At 45.1% G+C, this 18,595-nt stretch overlaps 1 protein-coding gene across 1 annotated transcript in view; it reads right to left on the bottom strand.

The window, feature by feature from the left end:
- Positions 1 to 6,331: 6,331 nt before the first annotated feature.
- The window catches only part of LOC138566895 (NTPase KAP family P-loop domain-containing protein 1-like), a 218,580-nt gene continuing 206,316 nt past the window's right edge, over positions 6,332 to 18,595 (bottom strand). Inside the window, exon 5 of the mRNA XM_069644622.1 lies at positions 6,332 to 6,993. Within this exon, the coding sequence (XP_069500723.1) occupies positions 6,676 to 6,993 (318 nt within the window). The 3' untranslated portion in view covers positions 6,332 to 6,675. The remainder of the gene's footprint in view (positions 6,994 to 18,595) is intronic.

Genomic DNA, 18,595 nt, shown 5'->3' with positions numbered 1-18,595 from the left:
TTGTAGGGTGGGTGTATGGGGTAGAGGGAGACAGGAGTGGACTGGGGACCAAAAAGTGTCTCTGGAAATAATTTTCAAAGTGGCCCCATTTTCAGCAAGCCCAACACATTTCCTATGAGAACACATGGAAATAAAATAGATTACCACACCAAAGGGACCCAGGGTGCAGAAGCCTACCTGGAAGTCTCCAGAGTTTCCTATAGACCAGTCCACCCCTGGGGAGAGAGGGAGTAGGGTGGGTAGAGAGAGAGGGGGTTGGGTAGGTTGGTGGGGTAGAGAGGCTGAGTGTAAGGTAGGGTCGGGGGTGGTAGAGAGAGTTGGTAGAGTGGGTGGACTGGGGTAGAGAGTGTTGGTAAGGCGGATGGATAGGGTAGAGAGAGTTGGTGGGCCTGGTGGGTGAGGGTAGAGAGAGTTGAGTAAGGTGCCTGAGGTCGAGATAGTGTGTGTAGGGTGGGTGGGGGTAGAGACAGTATGAGTAGGTTGGGTGGGTGGGGCTAGACATAGGGGCTAGGGTGGGTGGACAGTGGAGCTAGGTTGGGTGAGGGTAGGGAAAGTGGGGGTAGGTTGGATGGGTGGGTGTAGACAGAGTGGGGTTGGGTTGGTTGAGATATAGAGTGTCTGGGTAGGGCAGGGTGGGTGGGGTAGAGAGCATGGGGATAGGGTGGTTGAGGGTAGAGAGAGTGGAGGTAAGATGGGGGTTGTGAATGTGGGGCTAGGTTTGGTTGGTGGTGGTAGACAGAGTGGGGGTATGGTTTGGTGGGAATTAGAGAGAGTGGGGATAGGGTGGGTGGGGTAGAGAGAGTGGGGGGATTGGTGGGTGGGATAGAGAGAGTGGGGTTAATGTGGTAGGGTAAAGAGAGTGCGAGTTGGGTGGGTGGGTGTAGAGAGAGTGGCAGTAGGTTGGGTGGGTGACAGTAGAGAGATTGAGGGTAGGGTGGGTGGGGGTAGAATGAGTAGGGATACGGTGGGTGAGTGGGTGGGGTATAGGGAGTAGGGTGGGTGAGTAGGGGTAGAGAGAGTGGGGGTAGGGTTGGTAGGTAGGGATATAGAGAGTGGGTGGGTGGGGATAGAGAGACTGTGGATGGGGTAAAGAAAGCGGGGGTAGGGAGGGTGGGGTTGAGAGAGCAGTGTTGGGTGGGTAAGGGCATGTGGGTTGACAGAGTGTGGGTCGGGTAGGTGTGGCTATGGTTGGTGGGTATAGAGAGAGTGGAGGGTGGGTTGCCTGAGTGTATGAGGGTGGAAAGTGGGGCGGTGGGGTGGCTGAGGAGTAGTAGGTCGTTGGGGCAGGAAACATGAACAACAAAGAAGCCTCAGGAGGACTTACCAAATGTAGCCCGAAATAGCCCAGTGGGGTAGAGAGAGTGGGGAAGGGGGTAGAGAGAGTGGGCATAGGGTGGGTGGGGTGATAGTAGAGAGACAGTCTCGGGGGGAATTAAATAGATTGCTGCCAAAAGTAGCCCAAAATAACCCAATTGAACCAGAAACAGCCCAAATTAGCCCAGCAAGGCAAATCACTACGCAGCTGGGAAATGGAAAGGCTGGCTGACTTGCTTCTTACAGTGCTGCTAATTGGAGCAAAATAGTGTTAGGGAGCTCCGCAAAGGGTCAAACCGCAGAGTAGTTTGAATAAATAAATGGTATTCTGTTGCTATGCCATTCAGATATTCTCAGTTCAGAACCTCAATTCCCTCTCGCTCTCTTTTGTAACAATGGTTTGGGAAAATTTGTGGCTTCCGCCACAAAAATTCGCAAAAACCAAAAAGGGCTTTGGATTGGGGCTGTTAAGTAAGTACCTCAAGAAAAAACACCAAACAAGATCTACAGATGTGTATCATTTTTCAAATCAAAGAAAGCCACTTCACTGGTCAAGCTGCAAATACGACCATATTTAAAAAAAAATGCTCAACCAGCGCAATTCTAAATGAAACCTGTTTCTGATGCGATACTGCATTGCTTCTTTTTGTGCATCACATAACATATTTCGGTCCTTTAGAAGTAGATCAATTCCATAGAATCCACAGAAAACGTGGTCCTTCAAGCATCCCCTATGGGCGGTGATTTATGGCCTTTTCACCTAAAAGGGCTGCAATGGTTTCACCTCCACCATTTTTAAAGTGGACTGTGTGATCCTGGCAATTATATTGCCAGGCATGATAGACCTATACTTTGATAGTGAGTTGGTTTTATACAGGGGTGAGACAAAGTGGGGAGTGGATGGGAACCCACATAAACCAAGGCATTGGCACCAGTTAAAAATGAAATGTGTTATTTAGTGCCCTAACTGCCTATGTTATGGTCACTTGTCCCCTTGCTACTTATTGCTCTTCGTCGGCTAAACCAAATGTTTGGTCGTGTTACCCGTGAGTGTCGGGAGGATAGCTCAGGGGAAACGTGCTCTCCTTGGAAACAAGACGACACAGAGCAAACGTGCTCTCCTTGGAAACAAGACGACACAGAGCAACACAGGTTTGATCCCCGTGTCCGCGCTTAGAAACCTCTGGGTATTAAGCGCGTGATAAATAACCTATCATATCATACCCCTACACTTGGGCCACATCACTTTGCAAAAAGGGCAGTAAATGAGAAAATGTAATGATAGCAAGAAAAGCACCATGCCACAATTGATTTTTTTACATGTGGAAATGCCACTGAGAAAATAGGCAGAAACTGGCATCTCATGTCCGCTACATCATAGAGGTGAACCCCAAACAAGACAAAACGTACCTGTGATTACAATATCATATGTGAATGCACCGCAGTGCTTGTCTGCGGTCCCCGGCGCCCCCACGTCTGCCTCCATTTGCTCTCTGCTCGACCTATTCAACGAGAGTCAGGGAGCCATGTCTAGCTGCAGTTCACCCCATTTTCCAGATGTGTGCCATGCTCACTTATGTGGTCATTTTTTGAACACAACCTTTATTTCCATACTACTTTACCAGTTCCTTCCGAAGACACTAGCGTAGTGGGGGGCGGGGGGGCTGCAACTCTTGCAGTCTGGGGTCCCGCCACTAAATGTCCTGGAGGGGCTTAATTATTCCTAGTCCTACTTTTCCTCGACCCAGTACTTGTGTATCGGGCACCTCGTCACATCCACAAGTACTGGGACGAGAAAAGTGGACGTGGGGGTAATAACTGGCTTAGTTGCTGGTAATCTTCATTACTCCTGGTCCTACTCTTCCTTGTCCCAGTACTCACATATGAGGCAAGTGCACCAACCGCGGCCCCGCCCACCCCACTGATCCCCTCACCCTATCACCCACCTACCGCAACCCCCAAAATCAGCTCCTCAGCCAGGCACTACCTCCACCTGCCTCTTCCTCATCCTAGTTCTTATCTCTTGTTGGCTTTGCCACTACTGCCAGTAAAAATCTCCTGCCAGAGGAAGAAAGCATGCTATTGCTGGCTGCACCAATGCCTGCTCAACTCCCACACCACCATGTAAGGATGCTTTTCAAGTTGAATTTGCCCGCAACAATAGTAAAACCTGCAATGCTACAGTAAGGAAACATTTTGCTATACACTATTAACCTATTAACTATTATCTAAGATAAGAACTAGGATGAGGAAGAGGCAGGTGGAGGTAGTGCCTGGCTGAGGAGCTGATTTTGGGGGTTGCGGTAGGTGGGTGATAGGGTGAGGGGATCAGTGGGGTGGGCGGGGCCGCGGTTGGTGCGTTAAATTGTAATGGACATCCATGATAAAGCAGGCATGATATTTGTTATTAGTGGCTGGACTGGCATTTGGGTGCAGCCAGTCTAGGTATGTCTTACTGTGGTGACTTACATATATTGGATTTTTGGTTTGGAGTTACCCTACAAAAACAATTGCAAACAGTCTGGCTTTTTACCAAATTTTGCCAGAAAGTGTGCTGAATAATGCATCATTTTAAACCATTATTCAAACATTTATCTTTGGAGGATTAGGGGTACGCCCTGCCCCTCCCTTGCATGGTATGGGCTCCTTGCTATGCTTGGTTCCTCTGGTCACTGTGGTATATTTATGGGAAATATTTATGCCCCTTCAATTAAAGAATTCACCAGCCACCACTGGGTGAGTGACTGAATTATGGGTGAATGGGTATAAATGTGAACATGCAAGCTTGGGGCCTGTGCAAGGGGCATTGGACCATGTTTTACTGGAATTTTTGGGCAGTCAAATGTATAAATGTTATTAAATGGAGTGGTTAATAGTGTATAGCAAAATGTTTCCTTACTGTAGCATTGCAGGTTTTACTATTGTTGCGGGCAAATTCAACTTGAAAAGCATCCTTACATGGTGGTGTGGGAGTTGAGCAGGCATTGGTGCAGCCAGCAATAGCATGCTTTCTTCCTCTGGCAGGAGATTATTACTGGCAGTAGTGGCAAAGCCAACAAGAGAATGTTTGTATATGGGGATCCTGGCAGAGGCAGCATAAACATATTTACTTATTATATCAATATTTTGCGTAATATTACTGGACAAGCACAGAGTTGACTGGTAGATTTGGGTGCCCGGAGCCAGGCACAGCCCCCTTGTTTCTACACTAGGTGAAAGATTTAAGATTTGATTAAAACACAGATTTATATATCTCCCCTAGTGCAGCGCACAGCGTACCCCTGCAGCAGCATGATCATCCTGCGTATTGCGCATGCGTGTAGGTTCAGTCATGGCCAGATTGTGGCATTATCCATGCTTTGTTGCTGAGCTTGGAGCACCCCCTCAGCATGGCTTGCAGGAGGCCCATGCATTGTGTTCTATGCCATTGTCTTAAGAATCTACAGTTCTCGAAGCAAACTCCCTATCACAGCCACCATGCTTGAAACAAGGCAGATGTGGGGGATGCTATGGTCAAGTTTCCTGTTTCACTTCTTGGCATTGTGGTCTCCTCTGCTCTACGCCATTGCCCCTCATCACGGCCAATGTTGCAAGATGGAAGGGACAGTATGGGTGGCAGTGGTGACAAAGGAGCCTGGGAAGGCATGTCCCACTCTTGCCAGAGCAGTTGCTTTCAGTGGTGCACACAGCATCCCTGCACCGACAGTTCACATGTGCGGGAGGAGAAGCGCACATGTAAGAGGCCACTCTATATAAGGTGCAGGCCCTAACATCTCGCAATTCGGGGCTGCATCATAGAATGCGGTATGATGACGTGTAAGCAGGCAAAGTCAGAATACTGAGGTGAGCCCTTTCTTCTCACAGGGGCAATGTGAAGAGAAAGGCTTGACCAGGCCTGTGCACAATGGCGAGAGTAGGCCAAAGACATGGCGTGTGAACAATTAGAGGGAAAGACTGTTTTAGGAACAGCTACAATTTAAATTGCCCATTGAAATGCATTAGACTGCAGAAATAATGTAGCAGGTCAAATTAGACATTTCTCGAATTAAACTGTATCTAACATGCTAGTCAGTCCCTACAAATGACACTTACTCGAGAATGCCATTATAAAATGCAAGGTCACAGCAGAAAAAAGGTCATTATTGACTGTAAAAACAAAGAGAAAACTGCTGTCCAGACCCACCAAACAAGGGTCACTTGACAGCATGTCTTTTGGGGAGACCAATCTCTGAGGTTGAAGGTAAACTGGAGAAAGTCCAGAATGCCCAGGAGGAGGGCCTAGGTGATAAAAGGCAGCAATGGAGATTATGGAAATGAAGTAATGGCAGCCACCAAAATAAAGGCAAAAAGGACATGGACATTCGGGGGAAATTTAAGGCAATGAAGAGGAATGGATTTGGTAACAGGATGTAGGTGAGAAGATAGGAGCGTTGAGTCAGTAGCACTACACATGGAGGGGACAGGTCATACGGCTGCCCACTCCCCTGCAGAGATAAGAGTAATGTCTGGTAGAATGGAATCTAGAGTCCCTCCCCCAGAAGTGCATCCAATTTCAGTAGAAAGCTTGCACGCTGGGCTTGGTATGGCACTGCCATCCCGGTCAATGGAAGAAGCATAGGGGAATAATTATTATTGATTGATTAGAGGAGAATGTGAACAAGAATGCCAGGAAGCCAACCATGCATTTGTTTCACAGGGTTGACTGGGGAGTGGTCAATCAGGAAATATGGCTGTGAGGTCAACATGAGTGTGACCTTGAGTCTTGATGGAGGATGGAGGAGGATTGTGAGGTTAACGAGCAGGACTTTCGTCCTGATGCTTGGCTGGGTACTGTGTGCTCCGGTAGTGGGAAAATAGGGAGGAAGACCATGAGGCCAGAAGGAAGAGGTTGTGAAGTCAATGAGGGATGGTTGATGTTGTTCTTAGGGGGGTTGAGCTGGTGAAGGAATCTTTAGGTTTGAAGGCTCTTTCACAAGTATACAGTAATAATGGCAACATCTTTACAGTATATGCTACGGACACTTTAGAAAAATCTTTTAATATTGGCCATCCTTGGCTAGAAAAATCACACGTGCCACTGCATTTAGAGTATTATCACCATTGCTTTGAGTCATCAGTGTTCTATACTGAGGGTGTTTTCTTCATGTGGCGTGCTAGAGTGAAAGTGTATTCCTCAAGTAATTGTTGCCATTATGATGAAATTGCAAAATAAAAAACAGATCTTAATCAATGTGTTTAACATAAAAAAAAACGCAATACTTCTTTCAAACTTGTTGCTTCAGAAAGTTCTAGTGGATTTGTAATGGGTGGATTTCTGTATGATGAAATGTGTTTGCCATTCTTTCAGAGTCGGTAACTTGTTCATTCGTTCCTATCGAGGACTTCCATTGAGCGTGTCAGGGACATGCTCCTTTTCAGAAGATTCTCTCTTGAGCAAGCTCCAGACATCAAGTTCTCTGGCCTTCCATGGGGGATGGAAGCTGTGGCTGAGGAGCCCACTTGGGGTGTAACCCCCAGGAAGTAAATGCTGAAGATGGTCCATTCTCCAAGTCCCATGCCCAAAACCTCCTTAATTTCACAGTTGTCGCTGTAGACAAGAGCCCGACCATTCAAGTTATGTTGCCTTAACTTGTCCTTGTAAGCGGGCACATTTTCTTTTATGAAGTCCAGCTTGTCCATCTGAAAAAAGAAAAGAACTTGTTTATGCCACCACAGTCCTCCAGCACCATCATTAACATGCATAGACAAATCCAATAACTGTGGCTTTCTTATAAGTGTTTGCCAGTAAATCAACAATTGGCCGAGTATTGGTAAACTGGGATGGGAAGTAAAAAAACAAATGTACAGTACAGCTGCAGCACACCTCCATCTTAAGTGTTGTACAACCATTCCTGCTCTCCCCATGCATTTGGGAACACGTACTCCTCAGCAATCCATTCTGCTTAGTATGCGTTTGCAGCACATTACTGTGGGCGTGGAATGAAATGTTTTGCATGTAGTGGATTTCCTACGCCCTCTACCAAGTACATAAACACTGTTGGAAATTGGTGGTTGTGCCACCAAAACGCCATAAATTGACCAACTGTAAAAAATCAAGGACAGGTTGACTTTCAGACACTTTGCAAAGTTAAGAGCTTGCCTCTCTGAAGGTCCCTCGGAAATGCCAGAGAAAGATTCACTAGAATGTAGGATTGCAACAGAGCATCCCCAAAAGCCTGGAGACATTGCTGCTTGGTCACATGGCTCTGCCATAAAGGACATCAAGGACTGGATGGGTTTTACAAGATATTTCTTGAAACAAAGAAGGACAAACATCGGTTTAAAGACTGAGGATTGTATTCAATCTTTATAAGACACTAAAACGCGTAGTATGTCGGGGGGGGCTCTCATCCACCCCCAAATATGGTTTGCCAAAACGTGATTCTGAGATTTGAAAGTACGTGTAGCACAAATGTTTTATTAGAATATTAAGGTAACCGTTATGGGACACTGGTTTTTACAAACTGAAGGCAAAACATTGAATGATGCAAGCACCTAGTTTTTTGGTGGAAACAGAATATCATGTTTTTCTTTGAGCTGTTTCATGTATTACTGCATTCCGCGTCGGAGCACTGGCAGAGCACTGGCAGTGCCATAGCTGGAATGTAAGAGAAAGTCACGAGCTGCAGGAAAGCGTCATTTAAATAAAGGAGCAGGTGCATAGGAAGCAAATCAAATGCAACTGGGTTGCATATTCAGTGGAATAAGGGCAAGGATTTGAAAGTGTGATTGATGCCATGTGCAACACAGGCAAAGCTAATTCCTGGAAAAGGAGTAGCATTTACATCTGTAACACTGCATCCCAATACTGTAGCATTTCATACCTACACATTTGGAGGGCATGCAAAAAACAATATGTTCAAGTGTTGTTTGATTTCACTTTCTCTAAAGCCTGCTCTTTCCTACAAACATGTTGACATGATCCCTCCAATGGCTGCATTGTCCTATTAATACTAGGCCGGGTGCCAGTTGATCAATGATGTGGAAGTTGGGTAGGCCTGTAGATAAGGGAGATGCATAAGAGAATGTCAGTAGCCCCCCCAAGTGAGGGATGTGTGGGGGCACACCTACATTTCCCTTGCCTTCCGTAAGTCTCAAAACCGCCCTGAGACGGGCCACCTATGCAGGCGTGATAGAAAGGAAATGTGCATAACGTATCCATTAGCCACTCAGCTAGATTGACGTGATTCGCAAAAATAAGTACTGGAAAAAACCATGAGATGCATGTGAGTATCTAAAATGTGCACCGCATGTGAGTTTATACCCAATTCTCAATGCCGAAAAGTGGAGCAAATATGGAGCTGTCTGGAGCATTGCTCAGGTATCCTTGAGCAACTCTATGGGACTCACATTTGCATGGTATCACCTCAAAGAGGTTCCAGACATATCCAGATTTCCTCCTGGTAGAGGTTTTAAGAAGCACCCCCTCATTTGCACCATGGACATTTTATTTCAGAAAATTCACCATGAGTGAATCATTCCGAATTTATGTACGTGGAGATGTCGACACTTAAACCTAGGAATGTTTTTCCTGATCGACCCCATACGCTTTACAATTACCTTAAAGACAATGGGCCTTATTATAAGTGTGCGGGTCTGGAAACAACAGTGCCGGTACACCTACCGGTACCGTTGTTTCCCAACCGGCACACTAAGACTCTGGTCAGACCTGGCGGGCAGAACAGCACCCACGGAAACACCATCACCGTTGTTAATGGTGCCGGTGTTTCCATGGGAATGGGGACTTACAAAATTACCGGGACTCAGGCACCGGTAATTCATTACGGGTCTGGCGGCAACCTGCTGGTTTTACCAGCATGGTTACCGTCAGATCCGTAATGAGGCCCAATGTTATAGGAGTTAGAATTTGCCACAAAGAAGGCTTAAACATTTATATTAAAATAGACTTCAGCCGTGATTCACAAACGTTTGCACTGGAGCAAATCAGCGATGCATGTGAGGATCTATGATCTGCTCCTGCCCTCTTTTACCAACTCACAAAGCCTACAACTGAAGCACATCTGCAGATGCCTGGGCATCTCTGAGGTGCCATAGGGACAATCCTAGTGAAACCCATTTGTACGTGAACATCACATAGATGTTTCCAGGCACATCAAGATATGCTCCGGTGGTAGCCTTTGTGTATCAGGTATGAGGTATCAGGTGCAAACCAGTGATGCTCATGGGCATCGTTGTTTTGCCCCAGTGCAAAGCTTTGAGCATCCGCCCCGTAGGTTTAGCGCTTCTCTGGCTTAGACAATTGGCCTCTTTAGTTAAAAATGATGAAAGGTAGTGCAAGAGTGGTGAGGGAGCAGTCTTCAAAAAAGAGGAATATTGGCATATACAGTCCAGATATTCGAAATTAAGAACCAAAATGACAATTAAATAAAGTACATTTTCATTTTTTTTTTTTACGAGGTAGTTTATTTATAAACTTTTTCATTTATTTTACAGTAAGCATAATAGATTTAAAAGCATTTAGGTTTTTTTCAGTGAGACTGAAGTTCAAGGATGTTTTGAAGAAACAGGGCAATTGTATAGATGTATTTGTTATTTTGCCCATTCAATAAAGTAGTCCATCTTTCTTCAGGGTCTATTTGTCGGGATGAAAGATCGAAAAAGGCACCGAAGCATTCTCTTTGGTTTGAGAGTAGGGTGCATTCCAAGACGAGATGGTATAAAGTTTCCGATTTATCTTTGTCTTTGCAGAATCGACAGAACTGTTCGGTTGAAGGTTGTGATGCTGGAAATGCATCGGAGGGACAGGGCCTCCGTATCCTTGTCCTTTACTGCTTTTTATCGTGTGTTCTGTCGTGTGTTCCACGCAGGAGTTCATGTGGGACTCCTGGCGGTGCAGCTCTCTCTCTTTTGGTTTGGTGAATGGACCCGTGGGATACCCTTATGGCACCCATGGGTGGGGGTACAACCCTGTGCCCCTAGTGTATGTTTTTGGGCACCTGTGGGTGGCCCACAGAGCAGGATATGGGCTGGTGGCAGCTCCATGCTGAAATTGACAGGTGCGCGGAGTATCCTCCATTTTGGGATACCCCGGCCCTGCCATTGGGATCAGTTGATTCCTGATGGAAAACAAGATGGCCCCTGTGGCCTCTTGGTTTCTATTATCCATTACCTTGTTTTCCCAAGCCCTGACTCTGTCTCTTCCCCCTGTCTGGCTGTTGGGTGGAAATGCCATATATGGTGTTGTTGTGAAGGCCCGGCCAGACTAGCTGGAGCCTTCCCAGCGATGTATGTTGTAGGTACCTCCTGTGGGTGGGACCTGGGTGAATAGAGTGTGTGACGAATATGCATTCTGTGTTGTGGATGTCTCGTATCTGGTGGTTGACACAATGACTGAGACAGCCCTGCCCGAAACCGGTATGAATGCAGCTTGGAGTGTTGAATGGCTTGGTACTTGTCCCAATACACATAACTTGTTGTGAGTGTCTGAGAGAAGTAAATGGCCTGAATACCTCGTGTGCCTGATTGGCTGCCTGCCTGCATTAATGCCCTTAGTCGTGATTGGATGCTTGAGTGTGACCCAGCGGAATGGGAGATCAACAGTATATCTGGGGACCTCTCACTGCTAGGAATCGTGTTCAGAATCTGAAGTCCACTACGACGAGTAACTGGTGTAACTGAAGCTTGACCTTGAAGCCCCGCTGGACGAGAAGAAGTGCTGTTGCTCTCCTTCTCAATCTGAAAGCTGCTGTGCCTCCAAGGACTGACCCAGAGAGGACCTGGTAAGGCGCCCTCTTCCCAAGCTATGAGGGACCATCATGCACAGCTGATCTTTGCCAAAGCTCCCTGGTAGACAGACCTTCGACAGGCTGCCGACCCGAGACGGGGACTGCCGCGGAATCTCAAAGAGAAGCACTCAGACTGTTGTCCGCTACTGTCGACGACCGCCGTCGCTGACCGGAGCCGCCGTGCTCCTGTTTGCCTAAGAACTTCAATTGATCATCGGACGCTCTCGTCTGCATCATCGCCTGCTTTTCTCCCGCTGGAGAAGGCCCGACCGTCGACGCACCGAGGAGCATCCGCCGGTGGGTTTCCCGCCACCTAAAGACCACAGAGACGCCGACGACTCGACGCCCTTGCTGGGCCACAGTTCTTCATCATCTCTTTGCGGTCCAGAACTATCATCACCGAGGTGCCTGGCACGCCTCTTCCTTGCAGGACACCAACGCTCTGTCGTCGACGAGCACCGCTAGGAACGAAGCTGCCACTTCACGGCCGTAGTTCAACCTGTTCGCCGTCAGACGTTCGACGACCCGTGACTCCTGCCTTAAAGGGAGGGCACTCAAGAAGGGCTGTCGATTCCCCGACACCGAACGCCGAGTTCCTTGACGCCTCTCGACGATCCGTGGCTCCTGCCTTAAAGGGAGTCACTCAAGAGGGATCGGTCGACACATCTTCGGAGAACTCTACTCCACCAGGTACATTGGGGGGTTAAAACCTTAATAGGAGGAAATAAGACTACTGTTTCAACCATTTTACGTTCCTGCCTATCTCTATTGCTGGTTTCCTCGTTATTGATCTGTGTGACATTTTAACCGTACAGTTGATGCACTTTAATGAGATTCAATAACATTGGTGGTACCACTTTAGAATTGTATATATTTATCATTATTGACGTCCGAGTACAAAGTGCGTTATTGTGATCGTGTACATACCTTTGAATATTAATTATATAAAGACTGTGTTTTCAGTAATATAGTGTGTGGACATTCCTTTGTGGGGGTTCGGGGACTACACTGTACTTAAGAACCAGCCTGCATCACCTCCTGAGAAGCTAGACCTTGATTGCTCGTCCATTGCTACCGTAATAGAGAATCTTGGCTGGGGTCTTCTGTGCCTCTCCTCTACCATATAGAGAGCGGAAGTACAGACACCCCCTACCAGTCTTTACAAAGGTATCAATCTGGCAGTGGCGGGATTAACTCTAGTTGGAATTCTATTTAGTCGTATTTTTAAGAAAATTGTCCTGATGTTGGTATCAGGAAAGGTGCTCAAATATTTGGGTAGTTCATTATTTGCTTGGATGTCTGTGATGCAATCGAGATTCTGTCGATAGGTTTTTTTGAGTTGGATCGTCTTTAGCCATCGTTGCACATTAGTTTGATTTTGGCGTGCTGCGGACGCAGACTTAAGAGTTCCTCTGAGATGTCTACTTTGACCATTTCTTGTAGAAGTTCGAGATTCCAGTCTTGCAAAACAGCATTGTTAAATGTGTCTGTATGGGCCCTCAGGATTTGTATGGCCGGAGTTCTGTGATCTGTAAGAATTTTGCAAAATATGTCCAGTCGCTTCCACAGTACAATGGACTCCAGTGATTGTGTAGCCATCTCATGTCTTATTCTCAGCATGGGGTATGATGGAGGCAGATGTAGAATTTTGCGCCAAAATAGTGTCTCGTACTTTGCCCCGTTTAGAGTTGCTGCATTGATCATTGCCTCTGTTCCATAGGTAACAATGAATTTGGGTATGAATTTGTGTCTGTAGTAGTCTATGATAGATTTGAAAGAGAATTTTCCATATTTTCGATGGAGTACACAGCCTTGCCTGGCCAGGGTTTGTGATTTCTGTAGGATTTTTTCGAGCCATTGGGTTTCCGGCTTAGACTGGTTTATTGGGATTCCAAGATATTTGAAGGTTGCAACAATTTCTAGTGGAGTACCATCGAGGCTGAGTGCTAGATCTTTTTCCTTTTTGAATGGAATCTTATTAAGTGACATTACCTTCGTTTTGTTGATGTTAATGGACAGTTCATTTATTTTTATGTATCCACTTAAAGAAGCAAGGCTGGATTGTAGTCCTGTTGTTGTCTTGTCTAGGAGGATAATCTCATCTGCGTAGAGCATCACTTGAAGAGAAATGGAATTGATCTTGTAAGGGTTTGTTGCAGTGCTAAATAGATGTTCATCGATGTCAGCCGTGAATAGGTTATACAAGGCTGTGTTGAGAGGGCAGCCTTGTTTTAGACCATTTGTTGTCTGGATGGGTGAAGTTGTTGCACCTGCTTTTGTTAGTCTGACTGCAATCGATGTTCTGGAGTAGAGAAGTTGATTGGTTCTAAGATGTTTTTTGGACATTTCCATGCCTGTAATTTCATCCACAGTTTGTGCCTTGATATGGCATCAAAGGCCATGTGTAGGTCAATGAAAGCCGCATGGACTGTGGTATGGTTTCTGATGGCTTTGTGTTTGATTAAGTTAGTTAGGAGGAGATTGATGTTAGTTCCAATGTTTGGCATAAATCCTGTTTGTCTGACGGAAAATCTGCTGGCTATTGTTGCCCAATTTGTTAGTTGTTTGAGTAGATTTGAGGCAAATAGTTTTCCAAGAGGGTCTAGGAGAGCGATGGGCCGGAAGTTGGCTGGATCGTCGCGGGGGCCTTGTTTGTATATAGGCACTATGATGTATGTCCGCCATAAGTTTGGAATCTGTTTTAAGGTGTTAATCAGATGGAGGAGATTGCACATGATTGTTGCCCAGGTTGGAGGGTCCTGCTTGATAGTTGCATTGGAGGTTCCGTCAGGACCGGGGGCCCTTGAGGCATTTAGTTGTTGGATTATCAGGATTATGTCGTCGTAGTTTGCCTTTACTTGCCTTTTTTTTTTGTTTCCTGTGAGTTTGTGGCTGGTGGATCAGTAATGCACGCTTTGTAAATGTCGGAGAAGTGGAGGATCCATCTTTCTTGCGTTACATTGGCAGTGAGTTTATTTTGGGTCTCAGCATTATTGTTTAATAGATTCCATAGTTCTCTCGTATTGTGAGATTTGTAACTTTTCATGATATCTTTGGCGTCAAACTGCTGGATTATTTTTTGTTGGGATTTTCTCCAGTTTGAGTAGTTTTGTTTTATGTTCCTTGCTTTCATATCATTCTCTGTGTTTTTTGTTTTTCCTAGTTGGCAAAGTGTTTTCCGTAGTTGTTGTTTTCATTACATTTGTTACATTTTCATTTGACATATTACTGATGTACATTGTGAATTTTCCAAGACCCTTGAAAGAGCATGAAAAACATATATCAATTCTATAAGGGCCTGCAATGTTTTTTATTTTCAAATTGTACGCACATTTCAACAGAATTAAAAAAGATTTCGGTCTTTGTCACTACGTGTAATGAACATGGGTACACACAGTACCTGTCCAGATATGCTCAGGGATTCTTTCCCCTGAAATTTCCTTTTCATTCTTTTTTTTTTAATACAAATAATCTACAGTGTTTTCTTGCATTTCAGGAAGGTTTCCGGTTCATCGGATGGTTTCCTGGATTTCAGAAGCGCAAAATATTTCCAGTTTCAAAGTAAGAGAGGAATGGAGGTGAGCGAGTAAGGGCCATTATAGGACACTGGAGTTGCACTCTACTAAATGTTATTTCATCCCTTTGCACTTCATAAAACAAATAGGACATTGCAAATCACACACATCTACCATTTCATCCACATTCTGTGCTTCATTTAATCACCATTTTTCATTGACAATTACAAACAAGCATTCTTCTGTTTATAAAAACCTGCCGTAGTCGTGCACGTTCTCCCACAATGTTAGATCTTTAATGTCAAGGTGGACTAATTTGATAAGACCATATCCTCCTTCCATTTGCTCAGAATACATCATACATTCATCAGGGAATACTTAAAATATCGCTTTTCGTAATAGAATTTGAATCCCACATGATGAAACACTGATGCGCCTTAGTTATGCTATAAATGGGAGTTTCCCCAGACAATGAAATACCCATTCACCTCTCCTGGCAGAGGAAGCAAGTAACACCTGCTCTTCTGATGATAGGATCTGGCCTCAAAGTCTACACGCCCCCTCAATCTATTGTATTGTGCACCCAAGCCTCCCTCCAAAATCTTGCTTTCAATTATCCTCACCCAGATTCAGAGACATGCTTATTTTGATTTTTAGAGGGATAATCTATTGTATAGATGTGTAAACAATCACCCCATTACACCCAATAGAAAGCGTGATCACCCTTACATAAGCACTCGGCTGCAATTCAGACTTTGCACTCCATTATCCTTGCACATGTTTCCATGTTTTCTTCAAGCAGAGCTTAAACATCAGGGATCAAGAGAGCAAATTCTACAGCCCAGGGATTGTGGACACTCTTAGGATCATCTAAATAAACTAGCCTTCTCTTGGTCAGGCACACCTAATACCCCATCGCAGAGATCCCACACGAGAGATCCATCTATGGTTTGAATCAAAAGAGAAGTGTTATCCTTGTAACCATGATTTAAAAAAAGCATTTCTTTTTATGAAAGACAGGTCAATTTCTAACCTGATGGAGTCAATGCTGGAGGTTCTACCAAGTTCGATGTGATTTGGTCGAGGTTTTTTTGTCAAATTTGATTTTATCAATGTTTTCGTTTTTGTTTTACATTTGGCTGCAAATATATGCAGGGGGAGACCACCCGCCCCGCGGCCCGACCTCCTCCTTTCTTTATTATCACTATTACCCACAGCCTGACATATTTTTGCTGCCAAATTCATCTAATAAAATTAGACGAATTCGATTAATTCTGCCGCAATGTAATCTCCCTATCGCGTTGTCTAATGCGCTAGGCATCTTTATATCTCTAGTACAACAGTAAATCATTCCTGCTTGGTTCATCCGTCTCCAGCCTGCTTTTTCTTTTAGTTCTACAGTAATATACACCTGATCAATTCTTAATTTATTTATGAAAAAGCTTCACCTTTGCCAAGATCTCAGGTAAATCCTCTGTGTAGAGAATAAATAAACATGGGGCCAACATGCATCCCCTTTGCGTAACCCATTTGTCTCCATTTTGATTAATCGGTCCCCATTTTTCCCCAACTTGGTGCTCACCTCAATTGGTGAGTGAAATTCAATTAGAATATTGAGTATAACACAGTCTGGGTTTTCTTCACAGAGTGTCGCTCTTAACCGAGTCAAACATGGATCAGTCTTCAGAGTCCAAAATAATGTCGATGTTTTCCTGCCAATTACTTCACTCTTGTTATATCTAATATCAATCAAACATAACTGGTGGAGTATCACTTTCAAAAGTGAAATTAATGCCACGGAATAGGTGAACCACTCTTTGCCCATTTTTTTTAACAAATATCCAAATATGATTTAAGCAAATATTGAATAGCACATAAGCCTATAGTTTTCAGTTGCATCCCCTGGGCCATTTTTAGTTTGGGGTATTAAGAGGTGCTTTAGCGCCACTTATAAGCCAAAACGATTGCATTAGAGTACAGATAGAGAGAAATGGCATATGAAGAGGGTCACAAAGCGTGCAGGTGTTGTTTGGTTATTTGCCCACCCATTGACAGCCCATGCGCAATGCTCATCCCTATGGCAATTCCCACCCAGTTCCTGCCCCTCCCTGCCCAACCCACCTCCTCATGGGAACTCTTTGAACTTGCTTTATTCAAGCCTTACCATCAAACGGTGCACTCAAAGTGCCTGCCAAGTGTTTTTTGTTTAAATAAAGCAGTCTTCTGAGGGTTAATTACGTAATTGGAGTTGTAAATGCGCTACTGGTATATTAAAATGTCTTAACCACGGCTGCCTTTAACCACTCAATTTATAAGACACCTGAAGTCCTGCTAAAATCAAGCATTGGCAAAAGCCAACCGTTTTGGCTTGTGTATAAGTATTAGGTATTTGCCAGGCACTGCAATTACATGCCCAGGTGCTTGCACCATTTTGCAGCTCCCACCATTGATGACTAGTTAATACCACTACAGCAGTGCCTGGTAAGTGCCTTTCCTGTCCCTGCACAAAAACCCAAACTGTTGGCATTGCCAATGCTTGTTGTATATTAGTACTGCTATAAGGCCCTTCAAGATAGTGGTAAGGGAGCTATCTTCCCTCCCTAAAATAGCCTTTATGGTAGGTGCACTTGATGTGGCTACAAAATAAGGCTTTGCAAGTATTTTACCCATACCTGTTCTTCAATTGTCCTGTCAGAATTCTTTTGTTAATCATAGTCCAGATCCTATAGTTTTCCAAAACTTCTTTTAATTATGTTTCTTTGCTGCCCGATACAGGTTTTCCTAATAGGGGTTTCAAGTTCTCTCTGTGATTGGTGTGCGGGTATTGACCACGTGCACCACACACCGCTGTGATTACGCACTGCAGACCCATTACACCACAGGCTGAGCTTATAAAATGAGGAGGCACACTGCTGAAGTCTGGCAGCGCAGTCATGCCGGTCACCTGACTACGCCATGGCTCTCCTGTCCTCGTGTACATGTGTGCCAGTCCACCTGCACCTCCTTCATTGTTAGCATGCAGTTTTCCTTCTACCTCCTCCTGCCCAGGAAACCTGCTAAGTCTGTGAGAGGACCCCCAGTCCTGTCTGTGGATCTTGCGCACCTGCGTCGGTCTCACGTCATGATCCTTACTGTGTTCCCACGCTTGCCCCCATGAGCAGCTAAGTCTGTATAGACTGTGTGTGTATGTGTACTGTGTCAGCAGGTTGGGCAGAGACAGAGGCAGAGGCTGGGCTGGATCCCCCCTGTACCAACTCCAGGGGCAGCATTACAGAGTGGGCGGCCTCCCCACTGCCCAGGGTCTCTCCTACAGCTTTCCCCTGTTGGTCCGACCGCATCAAACTCAAATACGCCTGACTTCTTTAAGCTTAATACTTGGACTAGGTACCCTGAGGAGTTCATCAGTATTATCAGAATACCGAAAAGTTGCATCCAACCATCCTTTCCAAGGGCAATGCTCATCTGGGGCAAATATGCCCACGAATCCATAAAACAGCATCTTATCAAAAATCAAAATGATGGGGTGTGTGTGTTTGTGTGTCCTGAAAATAATTTATTCCCAATCAAGTCAACTTTAATCAATGATAACAAAAATTAAAAAAACATATTTTCACTCATTTTTGATATTTGTGTACTTCGGCGTGTCCTTTTCGAGAAAAGCACTTAGAACAAAATATGGTGCATTGTTAAAGGACTTTGGACCAGAACGTTGATGAAAATAGTCCAACGTGAAATACCGCTCCATAATGTACACTCATAGCCAGAAGCTGACGCTATACCGGATTTAAAAGGGTACAGGTGTGAGTCAATGACCTTAGGGAAGTGAGGGTGGCTAACAAGGACTCGAGAAACTAAACACGCCAGTATAAACCGCAGCTGCAGACTGCAAGGCCTACCCGCGTACCAAATGCCCAGAAGGGGGCACGCAAGCATGTTTCCTGGAATCTAACAAACTATGTTTTATACAAAGGCCAAATACTG

Source organism: Ambystoma mexicanum, chromosome 2p, assembly GCF_040938575.1.
Source record: "Ambystoma mexicanum isolate Mex_15411 chromosome 2p, UKY_AmexF1_1, whole genome shotgun sequence".
Lineage (NCBI taxonomy): Eukaryota > Metazoa > Chordata > Amphibia > Caudata > Ambystomatidae > Ambystoma > Ambystoma mexicanum.
This window is presented reverse-complemented; position numbering and strand designations above follow the sequence as displayed.